Raw genomic sequence first — 15,733 nt, 5'->3', positions numbered from 1 at the left:
TCGGCCTTCAACCTTAACCTTGCCACTGGCGTGGGCGATGCAGAAGAAACGAAAGAGCGGGAGGAAACTGAAACTCCAAGAGGAATAAAGAAAGCAGAAACGAATGGAATGAAGATTTCAAATTCAACTTCGGTTGTAATCACATTTTCTTGGAAAATCTACAGACGCCGCTACTCAAACAATCCAAACCTCACAACCCTTTTCAACAAGTACGTGGATAAAACCAATGTCTTCTCCTGGAACTCGGTCATTGCCGAGTTGGCTCGCAGCGGCGACTCGGTTGAAGCTCTTCGGGCCTTCTCCTCCATGCGCAAGCTCTCTCTCAAACCAAACCGCTCGACTTTTCCCTGCGCCATCAAATCGTGTTCGGCGTTGCTCGATCTCCACTCCGGCAGACAGGCCCACCAGCAAGCCTTGATTTTCGGGTTCGAACCTGATCTTTTTGTGTCCTCCGCTCTCGTGGATATGTATTCCAAGTGTGGTGAATTGAGGGATGCAAGAACACTGTTTGATGAAATTTCTCATAGAAATGTAGTGTCGTGGACGTCGATGATCACGGGCTACGTGCAAAACGATGATGCCCACAGGGCGTTGTTGCTTTTTAAGGAGTTTTTGGTTGAGGAGAGTGGGAGTGAAGGAGATGGGGAAGTTTGTGTCGATCCAATTGCTATGGTTTCAGTCCTATCAGCTTGTTCTCGTGTTTCGGAGAAGAGTATTACAGAAGGAGTTCACGGGTTTTTGATAAAAAGAGGGTTTGAGGGGGATTTGGGTGTTGAGAATACTTTGATGGATGCATATGCAAAATGCGGCGAGCTGGGTGTATCAAGGAGGGTGTTTGATGGGATGGCTGAGAGGGATGTGATCTCTTGGAATTCAATCATTGCAGTTTATGCACAAAATGGAATGTCAACTGAGTCTATGGAGATCTTTCATAGGATGGTGAAGGATGGAGAAATCAACTACAATGCTGTCACTTTGTCAGCTGTGTTGTTGGCCTGTGCGCATTCAGGGTCTCAGCGACTAGGAAAGTGTATCCATGATCAGGTACTCAAGTTTCAACTCCCTCAAGATTATTTCATCTTTTTGTAGTTATAGTTATCATTGCAAGCTCTAACCAACACTGCCTTCAAAACTATTCTATAGTGGCCCTAAACAGTCTACACCTAGGATTAAATTTATAAAAGCATCTGGTTGTTTTCATACGTTAAAATTTTTTTATTTTTTTTATTTACCAATCATTTTCAATAGGTTATAAAGATGGGTTTAGAATCGAACGTATTTGTGGGCACATCAATAATTGACATGTACTGCAAATGTGGGAAAGTAGAGATGGCAAGGAAAGCATTTGATCGCATGAGGGAGAAGAATGTCAAGTCATGGAGTGCAATGGTTGCAGGGTATGGAATGCATGGCCGTGCTAAGGAAGCTTTGGAAGTTTTCTATGAGATGAACATGGCTGGGGTGAAACCAAATTACATTACATTTGTATCAGTTCTAGCAGCATGCAGTCATGCTGGTCTGTTGGAAGAAGGATGGCATTGGTTTAAAGCCATGAGCCATGAATTTGATGTAGAACCAGGGGTTGAGCACTATGGTTGCATGGTCGATCTTCTTGGGCGTGCTGGATATCTCAAAGAAGCTTTTGATTTGATCAAGGGTATGAAGGTGAGACCTGATTTTGTGGTCTGGGGTGCTCTTCTAGGTGCCTGTAGGATGCACAAAAATGTGGACCTTGGGGAGATTTCTGCAAGGAAATTATTTGAGTTGGACCCAAAAAATTGTGGGTACTATGTATTGCTCTCAAACATATACGCTGATGCTGGAAGGTGGGAAGATGTGGAGAGGATGAGAATCTTAATGAAGAATAGTGGACTGGTTAAACCACCTGGATTCAGTTTGGTTGACATAAAAGGTAGAGTTCATGTATTTTTGGTTGGAGATAGAGAGCATCCTCAACATGAGAAGATATATGAATATTTGGAGAAACTATCTATGAAGCTGCAAGAAGTCGGCTATGTACCTGATATGACATCAGTTCTTCATGATGTTGGTCATGAAGAAAAGGAAATGGTTCTTCGAGTTCACAGTGAGAAGTTGGCTGTTGCCTTTGGAATCATGAACACAGTTCCTGGAACAACAATCCATATCATTAAGAATCTTAGGGTTTGTGGTGATTGTCATACTGCAATTAAGTTTATTTCCAAGATTGTTGACCGGGAAATCGTGGTCAGAGATTCTAAGCGGTTTCATCATTTTAGAGATGGATTGTGTTCATGTGGGGATTATTGGTAATATTTGTAAAAGCAAAAAATTCAATAGCATGTTAACTGCAAGCTAGTGCTTGTTTCATACTTGATCAACAACGTGCCATTGGCAGGGTAGCTATACCAAAAGATGGCTCCATGGCCATTTTTGAGTACTGAAGTCTATTTATATCAGAAAAGCGTTCAAACAGGAAACAATTCCGATGCTCAATTAAATAGGTGCAGTAGGAAGAGAACAACTCTGCTAGAAGCTTGATTTTGAAGGGAATTGGTTATACTATTTTGCTTGCAAGTTTGGGTTGAGGATGAAAATGCAATAATAAGGAAATTCATACTGAATGGGAAAGAGAAGAAATACTTCTAGGTAAAGATAGGACTTGGGCCACAAGGCTAGACAATCTTAAAGCTATCTGAAATACAAAGTAGAGTGGCTTTACCAGTGGTCTTACAAACATATATGCTAAAAAAGGATATGAAGAAAAGAAGCATTCCTGGTGCCAATGATGGAGAGTCAAATAATGAAAAACCCCCTTTGAAGATCTTGCAGAAAGAAGTCCTTTCAGTTTTGATATCTGAGATTGGATTTATTTCCCACCAATCAGTATGCTAGAAAGGAGGAATAAGGAGGAATTTGCTACTTTTCCAATCCATGTTAAATCATGACGAACTTTCTCTGAAGAACTTACTGAGCACTAGTCCTTTCAGTTTTGATATGCGAGATCGGTTGTGCTTCACATCAACTTTTGAGCATCTGAGACAACTCTGGAGGGCCCTGTTCTCACTCTTCAACCGTTCCAGCTCGAACCGAAGCTCTTTAATGGTTTCTCTATTTTCATCATTTCTTCTTATCAACTCTGCTTGCTGCTGCAGATTTTCTTCCATAAGCTTCATAACTTGAAACCTCAGTTCCAACCATGTATTCTCTTGCTCAGGACCACATGCTGGGAACTCTCCAACTGCAATCCTGCTTAATTCATAGCCATCCTTCTTCCTAGGAATATCTCCTTTATCAGATAAATCAGTGGCTGTACCTGTCATTTTATCTGTGTTTCCAAGCTTTTTATCAGAATCCAAGGGTTCAAAATCAAGGTTAAGGTTGTCACATTCAACAACAGATTCAGGATGCAAATGGAAGGCCTCCCATTTAGAATAATCAAAGCTTACAACATTTTTGTTACCATGGTGGACTTCTGTTGAGTTTGAAGAAGAAGATGAAAACTCTGAGGTCTGGACATGAGTTGATTCGGACCACAACTGGTCATATTTCTCAGCTAAATAGCGGTAAGCTCTGTTGAATTCTTCAACCATTTGTTTAAGTTTCGGTTTCCTCCTATAATACATCTTTGCATTCTTGGCTAAAGAATCACCATCATCTTCTATCAGTGTCAGCATTGCCTTTATTTTCTTGTCTAATTCTGCAAATAATCAATAACAAAATTCAGCAACATATAAAGTCTGCCCTCTGCACATAGACTCAAAGGCAATGACATTGTTTTTGAGTTTAATGTTTGTAATGTGTAAATTCTATGATCACCATACTAACCAGATAGATTGATCCGAAGCCATTGAGACTGTTGGAGACTTTGAGGGCTACTCCAACCCCATGAAGTAGAAGACCTTTTCTCCATTGAATGAGTGCTTTTCTGAGAAGCAGGAGCCTCTAGGCTTTGAAACAGAGCATACCAAACTTGGGAAAGCTCTAATTTTTTAGGGCAAGTTGGCCCTCATCTTATGAAGAGACTCTATTCAAATTCAAATGCACCCTTCTAATGAGGCTAAATCAGTGCTGATTTTCCCGTTGGGTAGAGCTTGATTTTCTCCTTTCCTTTTCCAGGTTCTGAGGGAGATACTTTTCTTTCTATTTACTACACATTTAATGCAGGTGCTTTGATATCTGTAATGAGTCGTATCTTCTCAAATAGTTTGACTCTGTGTTCATTGCTGAACGCACCCTTCGGTTTTATTTTTCCTTTTTGGTTTTATTCTTGTATTTGGTTGAGAAAATTTAAGAGAAAGAAAAGAAAATAGGGTAAAAGTAGAATGAGAAAAAATAAATAAATAAATAAAAGTTAAGAAAAATAAAAGATAAGTTTAAAGTCAATAAATTATTTTTATATGTTACTTTAAATTTATTTTACATATTTTTAAAATTGTATAAATTTTTAATTATTTTTTGTTATATTTGATTTTGTTTAAACTAAATATGAGAAAATTTTACTTTTTTAAAATCCAAGTTATTTTCTCTCTCACGTTTTTTTTTTAAATTTTTTTGTCCATTAGTATTGATCACAAAAAAAATAAAAAAAATAAAAATTTTGATGTTTTTAGTTATTAAAAAATATTTTAAAATTTTTATTTAAAAGAAAAAAAAAACATTCTTGAAAGTTGATGGAAGTGGTAAGAGAATATAAGTTGCGATAACAATTTTTTATAATTATTATCTAATATTTTGTAAAACAAAAATTTCCCTAATTACTTTAAATGTTTTTAATCTATTTTTAATATTTTTAAATATATTTTAAAAATAATTTAATATTTAATATTTTATTTCTAAAAATTAAAACATCCTAATGATATTTTCTAAAACATTCTATTTTTTCAATCTATTATTCTATTTTTAAGAATGAAATAGTCAAACTCTTATAGTGGAGTTTAAGTCCAAAATAATCCATTTGTTGAAAAAAATGGTAAGAATAGTACCCATTTTAAAATATTTGTTAAACTAATATTTTGTATTCACGTAAGTATCCACATAGATTTCCTTAAAATCATAGTCACATGGTTTTACAAGGAAAATTTCTTACAATTTTTCATTGTCAATTTAAAATTATTTTTTTTATACAAATTATCCTTAATAAATTTTCTCGTTACAATTGTTTTAAAATTATATATTTATCTTTATTTTTTCATATTTATATATTTATCTTTATTTTTTCATCTTTTTCCTGTAATTTTGAGAAAATAATTTGGCCTATATGCATTCCCATAAAAATTTATATATTTATGTTAAATAAAATATTTATTTAAGGAAATTTGATACATCATTAAAGAAATTTGGTATTATACTAAAATAAAAAATAAAAAAGCAAAGTTCTAAAATCTCATATTTTTTAGTTATGATTACACGAGTCCCCACTAATTATGGTTTTAAAGAACCTTAAAACCACATAAACTATGGTTTTATGGTTATTATGATTTTTTTTTATGATTATTATCATAAAAATATTTTATAAATAATATTAAAATCATAATACTATTAAACTGTGGTTTTAAGGATATTTTTAAAACTTTTAAAACTACAGTTACCAATGGTGGGTTTTTACACTTAAAAAAAAAAAAAAAAATCTATGTGCATGTTTACGTGGATAAAAAAATATTAAATTCACAAATATTTTAAGATGGGAAGTAGTCTTACCAATTTTTTCACCAAGACTTAAACTCCTCGTACTGCTTCCTTACTTACGTGGCTGACCATCCTATTTTATTTTATTTTTTTTAATATACTGTAGAAGGGAAGGCTACAAAAACAATTTTTGAAAGCCGCCCCTACGCAGAACAGAAAGCGAAGTCGTGTAAAAATCAAACATGTCCTGCTCAACTCTCATGCTTCCTTTGTCTCTCGAGTAACTACTCTCATGCTTCCTTTGTCTCTCGAGTAACTTTATCCTCACGACACTCCATTCTGCTTCCAGAATATCAGGAACGAGTCTGTTTTGTTTGTGATTGCGACTTGCAAGGGAGAAAGAAAGTTCCTGACGGAATCAGAAATGCACCAGGAGAGTCAAGCCTCGTAATTTGACGGACGCCTAAATATCTTTGACGGCTCGCCTATAAAACGATCCATACTTTCTTAGCCCTAGCAGGAGCATCGTTTGTCGTGGGAAATTGAAAACCTCTGCTTTCGCATTTTCTCATTTTCTACCTATTTCTTCCATTTTCTCCCAATCTCTCAGATCCTGATGGCAATTTTTGAAAACGCTAGACATTGTATACCTACCTACCTCTACTCTGTATCCCCGAAGAAGAGCTTAATTGCGTCTCCGCCCTCTGCAAATGGAGCAGAATCGAAGAGATTCGTTGTTCCAGCTCCGAGTGAACCCGCAAAGATAGAGATGTTCTCGCCAGCATTCTACGCTGCGTCTGCTTTCAGTGGAGGCCTAAGTACTGGCCTAACTCATACAGCCGTCACTCCATTTGATCTCGTCAAATGCAACATGCAGGTCTGATTTCCTTACATCCCTCTCTGTTTTCTTGCTATGCTGTCTTCTATTCGCTTCCTCTCCTTGTCCTCGGTTTTAGACTTGTAGTCCAAGTCAAGCTCTCTATTTTCATTTTCCGTATCTTCCCCAACAAATTGGATACATATAGGGCACGATTAGAATAATTAGCACTTAGGTTTTCCTTTGATTTGGTGTGTCATGTTGGGAATAGAGGCAATAATAGAAAGCCTGGAGTTTTCTAACCATGATCCCGTCCAAACCTGTTAATCTTGCCAAACCTTTTAAAGCACAATTAGGAGTTATTTTCACCATGGTTGACATCAAAAAGAAAATACGGAGAAATAAAAATAAAAATCAACACAATAAGAAAATTATCTCAAATAGATGTATTTTTATGATTTTCTTTTAATTTTTTTAATTTTTTTTAATTTTCAATGTAATTTAAAATTGAAAAATCAATCAAATTAGGAAAATTAGGAACTTGTAAAATCTATATTTTTGTTTATAAAAGAAGTTTTTTCATATTTAATAAAATCTTCATCTTTTAACAAGTTCAAAAAATTAACAACATATTAAATATGAAACTGTTGTTTTTATTAATTTTAATTCTTTCATAATAATAATTTTTTATTTTTTGGAATGAAAAAATATTTAGATATTGCATGTACACTTGTAATATTTTTACATCTTAATATTAACTTGTAAAATATACACTCCAATTTCTTCAAAAATAAAATTAAGTTGAATAAAGTAGAAAATTAAGTTGAATAACTTATAATTTCTTAAAATAAAAAATAAAATTAAGTTAAAAAAGTAGAAAGTATTGAATAATGAGCTCCTATTGGAGTGATATTTGAATAAAGCTAAAATTGTAAAATAAGACTAATTTAATTAAGAAAAACACCTAGGGTTGGGGGTTGAATTTGGTGATTAAAATCTTTCGAAAAATAGTTTTAAGTAAAATCACAAAATATTAAATTATAAGTGCAATAAAGTAAAGAGTGGAAGAAGAAAAATGCTAACATTTTTATAGTGACTCAACGATCTGTTCATTCTTTTTAATCTCCTAACTAGGTGAGGATTCATTAACCAAGGCTTCAACCTAAGCCTTTAACTATCATACTTAGATTCACCGACTCCAATGAGCATTATAGGATAGATTTAGATGCACACGATCTTAATACAAATATAACTCAAAACACATAAAAACTAAGATAGATTTCAAGGGTGAACTAAAGGATTTGTAAATTTAGATTCAATGTACTTAAATGAAAAATTTTCAAATAGAGAAACTAAGTGAAAACTATTCAATGCAAATGTTCATTTCTCAATAAATGCAAGAAAGCTCTTCAATTTTATTTTTTTTATTTAAAAGAACTAGTTTTTACACTTGAATCAGCATAAAAAGGCCTCAATTGAGTTTTGATTAATCGATTGGCTAGTTGTTGATGCAATTAATGCTATGCTAGTGATCGTTGATGTAATTAATATTCTGTCAGCTCCCTAATCGATTTTAGGCACACTTTATAGATTAATCAAATTTTGTTAAAAAAGCTTTCGTTTAGAGTTTTAATTTTCAACAATTGGAGCATTTCATTAAAAAATCTTTATAAGTTGTTTCTTAAAGAATTTAACCTAAGGTTTTAAGATAAAATATATATTTATCTATTTTAGCGAGAAAAGGTCACTTATAAGCTTAAGTAAGAATGATGAAAAATCATTTGGAAATGTATGAAAATATTTTATTTTAGATCTATCAATGAAACTCATCATATAGTTAGATTATTGAAGACTCAATAATCTAACTCTTCATGACTTTTGAATATCTTACAAAGATGCTTAAACTTTCTTTAAAATTTATCAATAAAACCCAAAAACTTCACTTGATTTAAACATGCCATTGTACTTAACTTTATTTTGTAATTATTAATTAGGAAAATCCTTGAGCTAATTTTTAATGGAAGTAGAAAACCATTTTAAATAAAAGGGTTTTAACCAAAATTACTCTCAATTAGGTTTTAAATCTTGAAAATGACTCAAAAAATAAGATGAAGATAATAATCTCATGAAAAAAAAAATGTAGATACTATGAAGGAAGAAAATAAGTATAAATGAGCCAAAGATGTTAAGTGAAGATTAAACCATTTTATATTTTAATTTTAATTGTGTTTTTAAATTCTAATTTTTTATTTAATTATTAATGATAGCTAATGGAGTTTATATTTGATTTTAATACCAACATATGAGGAAATTAAGGGCATGTTTGGTAATTGTTTTTTAAATCAGTTTTGAAAGATAGTTTTTTAAAATAACTTTTAAAAACTATTATATGATGTTTTAAATAACAAAAGTCTATTTGAAAACTTAAAATATTTTTAAAATATTTTTAATATTTTTAATTGTGTTTTAATTTTTTTTTTATAGTGTTTTATTTTTAATTATTTTAAATGTTAGTATAATTATTTTTTAAAACAGTCATAAGAAAATAAGTGAAAACAATATAAAATAATTAAGATATATTTCTTGAAACACTTTACTTTCTAGTTTTAAGAATAGAAAGCAAAAAATAGTTTTTAATTGTTAAACAGGTTTTGCGGATTTTTTTTTGTTTTGAAGAACAAAAAACTGTTTTGAAAAACAGTTGTGAAACAAGTCCTCAAATTCTTAGCTATGAACATTGGATTGGATTGCTCTGATACCAGTTATATGATTGAACAATTGAGAATGATGAGAGTCCTTTTCACTTAAAAAGGAGAATTGCTACCTCTTATGATGATCAGCAAATGGACATTTTGAAACTCAGCTACTGTCATACAAAATAGTCCAAGACAAAAGGACAATAAAAGTAACTTTGGGGATCAAATTTCATGGGATTTTTTTTTGGAAGTAAGCCAATAAAGAAAAAATGAGTCTTTCTTCGGATGAGATTTCTATATCTTTTTTACCATGATTTAATTATTTAATAATTTAAGTGACTTTTTATAAGTCCATAAGATATAAAGTTGAATTTTTATATTTATATTATATTTTAAAAAATAATTTAATATTTATAAAAATAATTTAAGATTTATAATAATTAAAAAATATTTCTAAATTTATGATAATATGTGAAATAATAATCGAAATTTTATTTCTTTAGAAATAATTTCAAAATTGTATTTTAAATTTATTTATTTTAAAAAATAACTTTAAATTTTAATATCTAAATTAAAATTATTTCTTTAAAATCTAATTTTTTTATTTACTTTTGTGCTGTTTTTTAAAAGAATATTATTTATTTACTTTTGTTTTTTTGATTTTTTTTTTTCAAATTATGGAAGATTTAGAAATAATTTTTATCAAAATCCCGACAACAGGCAGATAAAGGGGTTGAAATAGAATATTCCACTACCACGCCGGCCTCTTGTGCAAGTGAAATTACCCTTGCACTAAAATTACCAATCGTACCCGCACGAGAGATTCTGTCCGTGTCAAACGACGCCGTTTAGAGCGTTGGAGAGGAAAGTCCAGGGACAGAGCATCGTAATTTCAGTTGAAGTTTAGGGTTTTTATTTGTACGTCGTATAAGTAACGCGAACGAGGGCTAGCCGGTGGCCAATAAGTGGAACGACACTCCCCTCATTTCTTACAGGAGCATCGCTGTTGTTGAGTGCGAGATATTGGGAGAACATCTGCTTCCCTTTTTTTTTCCATTCATTTCTTCCGTTTTCTCTCAATCTCTTTCAGCTCTCATGGCGACTTCTGAAAACTCTCGACACTCTCTGATCCCTTGCTTCCTATACTCCTCCTCCTCGAAGAAGAGCCTTATTCTTGAGAAAATGGCGGCTTCTCCATCACCTGCAAATGGAGGAGTACCCAAGAGCTTCTTCGTTCCTGCTCCAAGCGAGCCGGGAAAGATCGAGATGTACTCTCCGGCGTTCTATGCTGCTTGTACCGCCGGTGGAATCCTAAGTTGCGGCCTGACTCACATGGCCGTCACTCCTCTTGACCTCGTCAAATGTAATATGCAGGTCTGATTTGTTTAGATCCATCTCTTTTTGTTGCTATGTTTTTTTTCCTTTTTTGTTAGGATTTTCTTTGACAGTTCTATTTTCAGATCTGTGATAATCTTTGGCCGTTCTTCTTCTTCTTCTCCTTCTTCATTCCATATCCTTTTGTTTTGTTCCATTAGTTTTTCTAGAAGCGAAGTTAGGTTTTTCTATGATTTTGTGGTCTCACGTTACAATCATCACTGGATGCGACTTGTAGTTATTTTTCCCGTTCTCGTCCTTGCTTTTCTATGTGGATTTAACCTTCTGTTCATATTAGACTCCATTTGGTTGCAGAGAATCATAGACAATAATATTAAGCTTGGAGTCTTACAACATTCCGAATATGTTAAAGAATTCCGAATTTTCATTTCTTTTGCTAAGCCTTCTTTGGCAAACAAACAGTCCTTTGGTGTTATCTTTTAGAATAGCTCAGTTTACATGTTATTTTCTGTTTCTGATCCCACATTTTTCTGGATTGTTATTGGATCCAATTTTTTCTATTGTGTTCTACTGAATCAGAGCTTTATCTATTTAATGTCTTCTTGTTGCAAAATTTATGAGAGGTACAGAATTTGAAATGCAATGGTGCTCCCTGAGGGCTTGGAAATTTTAGTTAGTCCTATATTTGATTTGATAGCTTAAATGTTAGACTTCCCACTGGATCAGATATTTGATTAGTTTTTTTTTCTTGCTTGAGATCGTTATACATCCCTGTAATCCTATTTAGACATAAACCTATAATACTGATTAAGTATACATGTTTAGTAAGTAGGAGTTGGTTCTTTTAGGATTTTATTGTAGCTTGTGCCTTTTTAATATTGCATTGTGATTGATCATGTCAAATTCATTTTTATTGATCTGCTGATAACTTATTGAATCCTTTAGATCCTTCACCCTCCTCATGTTTGAAGCTTATGTTTTATATGGTCTAGGTCTTAGAAAACAAAATACCTAGACAATTCAAGCCAATTGAGGGTTCGGTTCCTCTCCCATGCTTTTGACAAGTGATCTCACATCATCAACTATAAAATTAATGTTATTCACATAACAACATACTGTGTCAATTCATCCTCCTCAATAGAACATAGGGTATTTGTTAGCTGTAGATGAATGCCTCCTCTAATATCCTCTATCACATTTTGTGTATGCTCCAACCTTTCTTCTCTTTGCTTAGTTTTTGGCCTGAATTTTTATGATAATTTCCCTTGTATTTTTTACAGTTTGATGCTAAAGCGTTTTTTGTTTGGATCGAGGCTTTTTGCTCAAATTCTTCCACTACTAAATCCTCCATTGAATTAATGAAAATTTTGATTTTGTTTGCTTTTTTCTAGTTTTAGTCAAAAAATTATTTTAAACTTGGAATTTTAAATCTTCTCCTTAATGAAGAAGGGTTCGTCAGTCCTATACTTGATACTTGTTGCTATATCCTCTAGTAAACAGTTGAGGTGATAAGCTAATGTCCTGATAATCATAGATTTTGTAGTTAATGACTTGATAAAAGTATAAGAGATTACATATTCATCTATGGATGGGAGAGGAGTCAAACCTGCTAATTGATTGTAGTAGGCTTGGTTGGGTGAAGCCATTTGTTTTGTTGAGCACATGACAAGAAAGTTTTCAGATTTAAAAACTTTAGTTACTTTTCTTTTCATACATTTTCTCACTGAGAAAGCAACCAAATGGAGTTTAAATGTTTCTATGCTTTTTTTTAAACATTGATTCTATACTTGCAATTTGAAGTGTTCATATTTGATGTTAGCTTTTTTATTTTATTTTATTTTTTAACCTGAGGATTGTTTAATATTTTTTATCAGTGCATACCTATAAAAAAAGGTTTTGATCAGTGCACGGCTTTGAGGTTCTTTCCATAGCAGCGGTAATTCTTGTTAAGACCTTTTTTGGGTTCTTCCCATAGCAGGGGTCGTTCTTGTTAAGATCTTTTTGATCAGTTAAGCTATTTGTTTTGTAGTGCACATGACAATGAAAATTTTCAGATTTAAAAACTTTAGTTACTTTTATTTTCATATATTTTCTCACTAACAAAGCAACCGAATGGAGTTTAAAGTTTCCATGCCCCTTTTTTTAAAAAATTATTTCTCTCTGTACATGCAATTTGATAGGTTTATCTTTGACTTTAGTTTTTTTTTTTTTTTTTTTAATTTTTATTTTTTATCTAGGGATTGTTTAATGTTCTTGTTAAGTTCATGACTTTTCCTTTTGAGTTCTTTACATGTCAGGGGTAGCTCTTGTTAAGATTTAAAGCGGCAGATTGCTAATCCATTGTATGAGTTATTCGTACCGAGGGTTTGAATCCCTCTCTTTACTATATATATATATATATATATATGTTTTTTATGTGTATATTTGTTATTTGGTACATGTATGTGATTTTTATATTTTAAGACATTTATAGTTTGCATCTCAATGGATGGTTTATAGGAAACAGGAAAAGAAATGAAAAGTTGGAATAATATAACAGGTTGGCTTGGATCAGAGCGGTGGTTTTGAGATTTTAAGTTTTTTTATTTTTTTCCAACACCTTCTCAACAATCTAAAGAAGAGATTTTATTTGTGTGTTAAAAAATGTTAGGAAGGAGTGATCTAAAATTGAGATTATGTTTTGTTTAGATTGACCCTGCAAAGTACAAGAGCATTTCGTCTGGATTTGGAGTTTTGCTGAAGGAGCAGGGAGTTAGGGGATTTTTCAGGGGTTGGGTGCCTACCCTGCTTGGTTACAGTGCACAGGGTGCTTGCAAGTTTGGATTCTATGAATTCTTCAAGAAGTATTACTCTGACATTGCTGGGCCAGAGTATGCTGCCAAGTACAAGACCTTGATCTACCTTGCTGGTTCTGCATCTGCTGAGGTAATTGCAGATGTTGCTCTTTGCCCCATGGAGGCAGTGAAGGTCCGGGTTCAAACTCAGCCTGGTTTTGCTAGAGGTCTGTCAGATGGATTTCCCAAGTTTGTTAAATCCGAAGGTGCTTTGGGGTATGCCTATCAAACTTTGACTTCTTTCCTCCCCAATTCCCCACTTTATAGTACTAAGCTATAACTACTGATTATGTGAAAACCTTGCAGATTGTACAAGGGCATTGTTCCTCTCTGGGGACGTCAGATTCCATGTAAGTTGAGGCATCTTGTTAAGTTATTTATCTTTTATTTTTTTGGTCTATTGCATAAGAATATTCATTAACCAATGTAGTATGCTTGCTCATCATGACTGAAACTTCTATGAGTTGTACTCCATCTGATAAATTGATGAATTGATGTTGGGGTAACTTTAAATGAATTGGTGTATTCTAGCTGTTTTGTTTACTGATCTAATGCTGTGACCAATTTTTAGTATCTTGGTGTCTCCATCTTCTGAAGTTGATCTAGTCTTATATATCTTTTGGAGTGCACTAATTTTTAGATGAGCATTAATGCTTTTGCAAACCATAATCTTGCAAATGGATGCATAAATGTGAATTTTTGTTGAATTTAGTTTGCTTTGTTTTTTATCTGTTACATGCTGCAACTCCGAGCCTCATTGGAAGAACAATTTCTGTGAAGCAACTAATCTTGATTTTCTGGATCAAAAGGATTGCGGCATGTTAATCATTTCCAACATGTTAACCTTATTTTAAAGTTTTTTTATGCTTTCTTAATCCAATTTCTGCTGTTTGAGCTTTGATATGGTTTCTCCTTGTCATGCTGATATAATTGGCTTTTTTGGGCTTTGCGTAAATGTTAATGTTCATTAGAAATCTTATAAAATCATAATGGTTTTTGTGCAGATTCCATATACAATGATGAAATTTGCTTCTTTTGAGACTATTGTTGAGATGCTTTACAAGTATGCCATTCCTACTCCAAAGGACCAGTGCAGCAAAACTCTGCAGCTTGGTGTGAGCTTTGCTGGTGGATATGTGGCTGGTGTTTTCTGTGCTATTGTTTCTCATCCAGCTGACAACCTTGTCTCCTTCCTCAACAATGCTAAGGGCGCAACAGTTGGTGATGTGAGTGCTCTACTTTAAGATGTTTCCTTGGCCTTCTGTATTCCTTCATGCCCACATGTTTATGTTGTTTTGAACTTTTGTTCTCTAGGCTGTGAAGAACCTTGGATTGTGGGGTCTCTTCACCCGGGGGCTTCCCCTGCGTATTGTCATGATTGGAACTCTCACCGGAGCACAGTGGGGGCTATATGATGCTTTCAAAGTTTTCGTAGGACTGTAAGTTCTTCCTCTGCAAATGCTGATCTTCATTTGGTGTTTTAGTTTTTTTTCTTTAGTTGCTAATTCGGTATGATCTTATCTTCAGGCCAACCACTGGTGGTATTGCTCCTGCTCCTCCTGCTCCTGCTCCAACGACTTCTGAGCTTGCAAAGGCCTAGAATGTTGAATGATCGATATACAGAGTTTAGATGAATGATAAAACTGGGAAAACGTCTTAATAGGGATCAATAAGGGTAGGATTCCTGAAGCTGCGAGTGGGAAATATTCTTTTGCATTTGAAACTTGCGTCAATTTTCCTTGTTCACCTTTTTTTTGGGGTTGGGGGTTGTTTGATGGTGGGGGTTAAGATTGGTATCGGTCTTGTCCATCGAGTTCTTGAAAACTTCAGTGTGTTAGACGAAAAATCTCACTTTGATATTAGGATTATGGACAGCAAAGAATAATGAGCATCTGCTGACATCGAACAGTTGGCGTGTGCAGAGATGGCAATGCTAAGGCGTGGAAAATTATGCCTGTTTTCATGGTTCATAATCACTATCATGTCAGATGTCTTCGCAAACCATTTTTTTTTTTCTGCTGGGTATGTTAGTGCATTTTTTACCTATTTGAAAAGGGCTTGGCATGAATTTTATATGTTGTAATCTGTTTTACCTGAGTCCGGTTGTGCCCTAGCCCAGTAACGTAGGTGATGTGTCACCAAATAATTTACTCTACCGTTCATTTCAAATTTCTTACTTAATAGCATTTATAGATTTTAAATAAAAAGATTTTAGGTAAATATATTTAAACCAAAGATTAAAATATATGAATGAAATTAAGTACAAAATGTTAAAAGGAGATTATTTTTTTAAAAAAATTATATTTTTTTATAAAGTAGGCATAAGCTTTTGTAAAATAAGGGCATATTTTGATCCTCGATCAAATATCCATTTAAATCGATCAGATCAAAGTGCTGCCATTAAGGCAAAAGCCTCCGAAGATGCACTTCACGCTTCATACTCC

General features: G+C 33.3%; 3 protein-coding genes across 5 annotated transcripts; 2 read left to right on the top strand and 1 right to left on the bottom strand.

The window, feature by feature from the left end:
* On the top strand, positions 1-4,234 carry LOC117931315 (pentatricopeptide repeat-containing protein At3g26782, mitochondrial). 2 transcript variants are annotated; one of them, XR_004654022.1, is made up of 3 exons: positions 1-1,044; positions 1,249-3,545; positions 4,099-4,234. XR_004654022.1 is itself a non-coding variant. In XM_034852263.1 (2 exons), exons 1-2 carry the CDS (start codon positions 109-111, stop codon positions 2,290-2,292), a joined length of 1,980 nt encoding a protein of 659 aa, XP_034708154.1. In that variant the 5' UTR covers positions 1-108; the 3' UTR covers positions 2,293-3,624. The 2 variants fall into 2 exon arrangements, 1 of the variants encoding a protein (XP_034708154.1); XM_034852263.1 differs by lacking the exon at positions 4,099-4,234 and having other exon boundaries at positions 1,249-3,624.
* LOC117930055 (protein NETWORKED 3A-like) lies at positions 2,922-3,948 on the bottom strand. The gene is made up of 2 exons (XM_034850500.1): positions 3,808-3,948; positions 2,922-3,679 (listed from the first exon to the last, which is right to left on the bottom strand). Exons 1-2 carry the CDS (start codon positions 3,890-3,892, stop codon positions 2,922-2,924), a joined length of 843 nt encoding a protein of 280 aa, XP_034706391.1. The 5' UTR covers positions 3,893-3,948.
* Positions 4,235-6,124: 1,890 nt separating the features above from the next.
* Positions 6,125-15,386, top strand: LOC117931317 (mitochondrial phosphate carrier protein 3, mitochondrial-like). Of its 2 annotated transcripts, none has more exons than XM_034852267.1 (6): positions 6,125-6,484; positions 13,144-13,505; positions 13,596-13,632; positions 14,294-14,515; positions 14,604-14,728; positions 14,817-15,386. In XM_034852267.1, the coding sequence occupies exons 1-6, from the start codon at positions 6,224-6,226 to the stop codon at positions 14,887-14,889; spliced, it is 1,080 nt and encodes a 359-aa protein (XP_034708158.1). In that variant the 5' UTR covers positions 6,125-6,223; the 3' UTR covers positions 14,890-15,386. The 2 variants fall into 2 exon arrangements, with proteins under 2 accessions (XP_034708158.1, XP_034708156.1); XM_034852265.1 differs by lacking the exon at positions 6,125-6,484 and adding an exon at positions 10,075-10,494.
* Positions 15,387-15,733: the final 347 nt, after the last annotated feature.

Source organism: Vitis riparia, chromosome 14 (genome assembly GCF_004353265.1).
Source record: "Vitis riparia cultivar Riparia Gloire de Montpellier isolate 1030 chromosome 14, EGFV_Vit.rip_1.0, whole genome shotgun sequence".
Classification (NCBI taxonomy): domain Eukaryota; kingdom Viridiplantae; phylum Streptophyta; class Magnoliopsida; order Vitales; family Vitaceae; genus Vitis; species Vitis riparia.
Note: the sequence above shows the minus strand (reverse complement) of the source record. Positions and strands in the feature narration are given on the sequence as shown.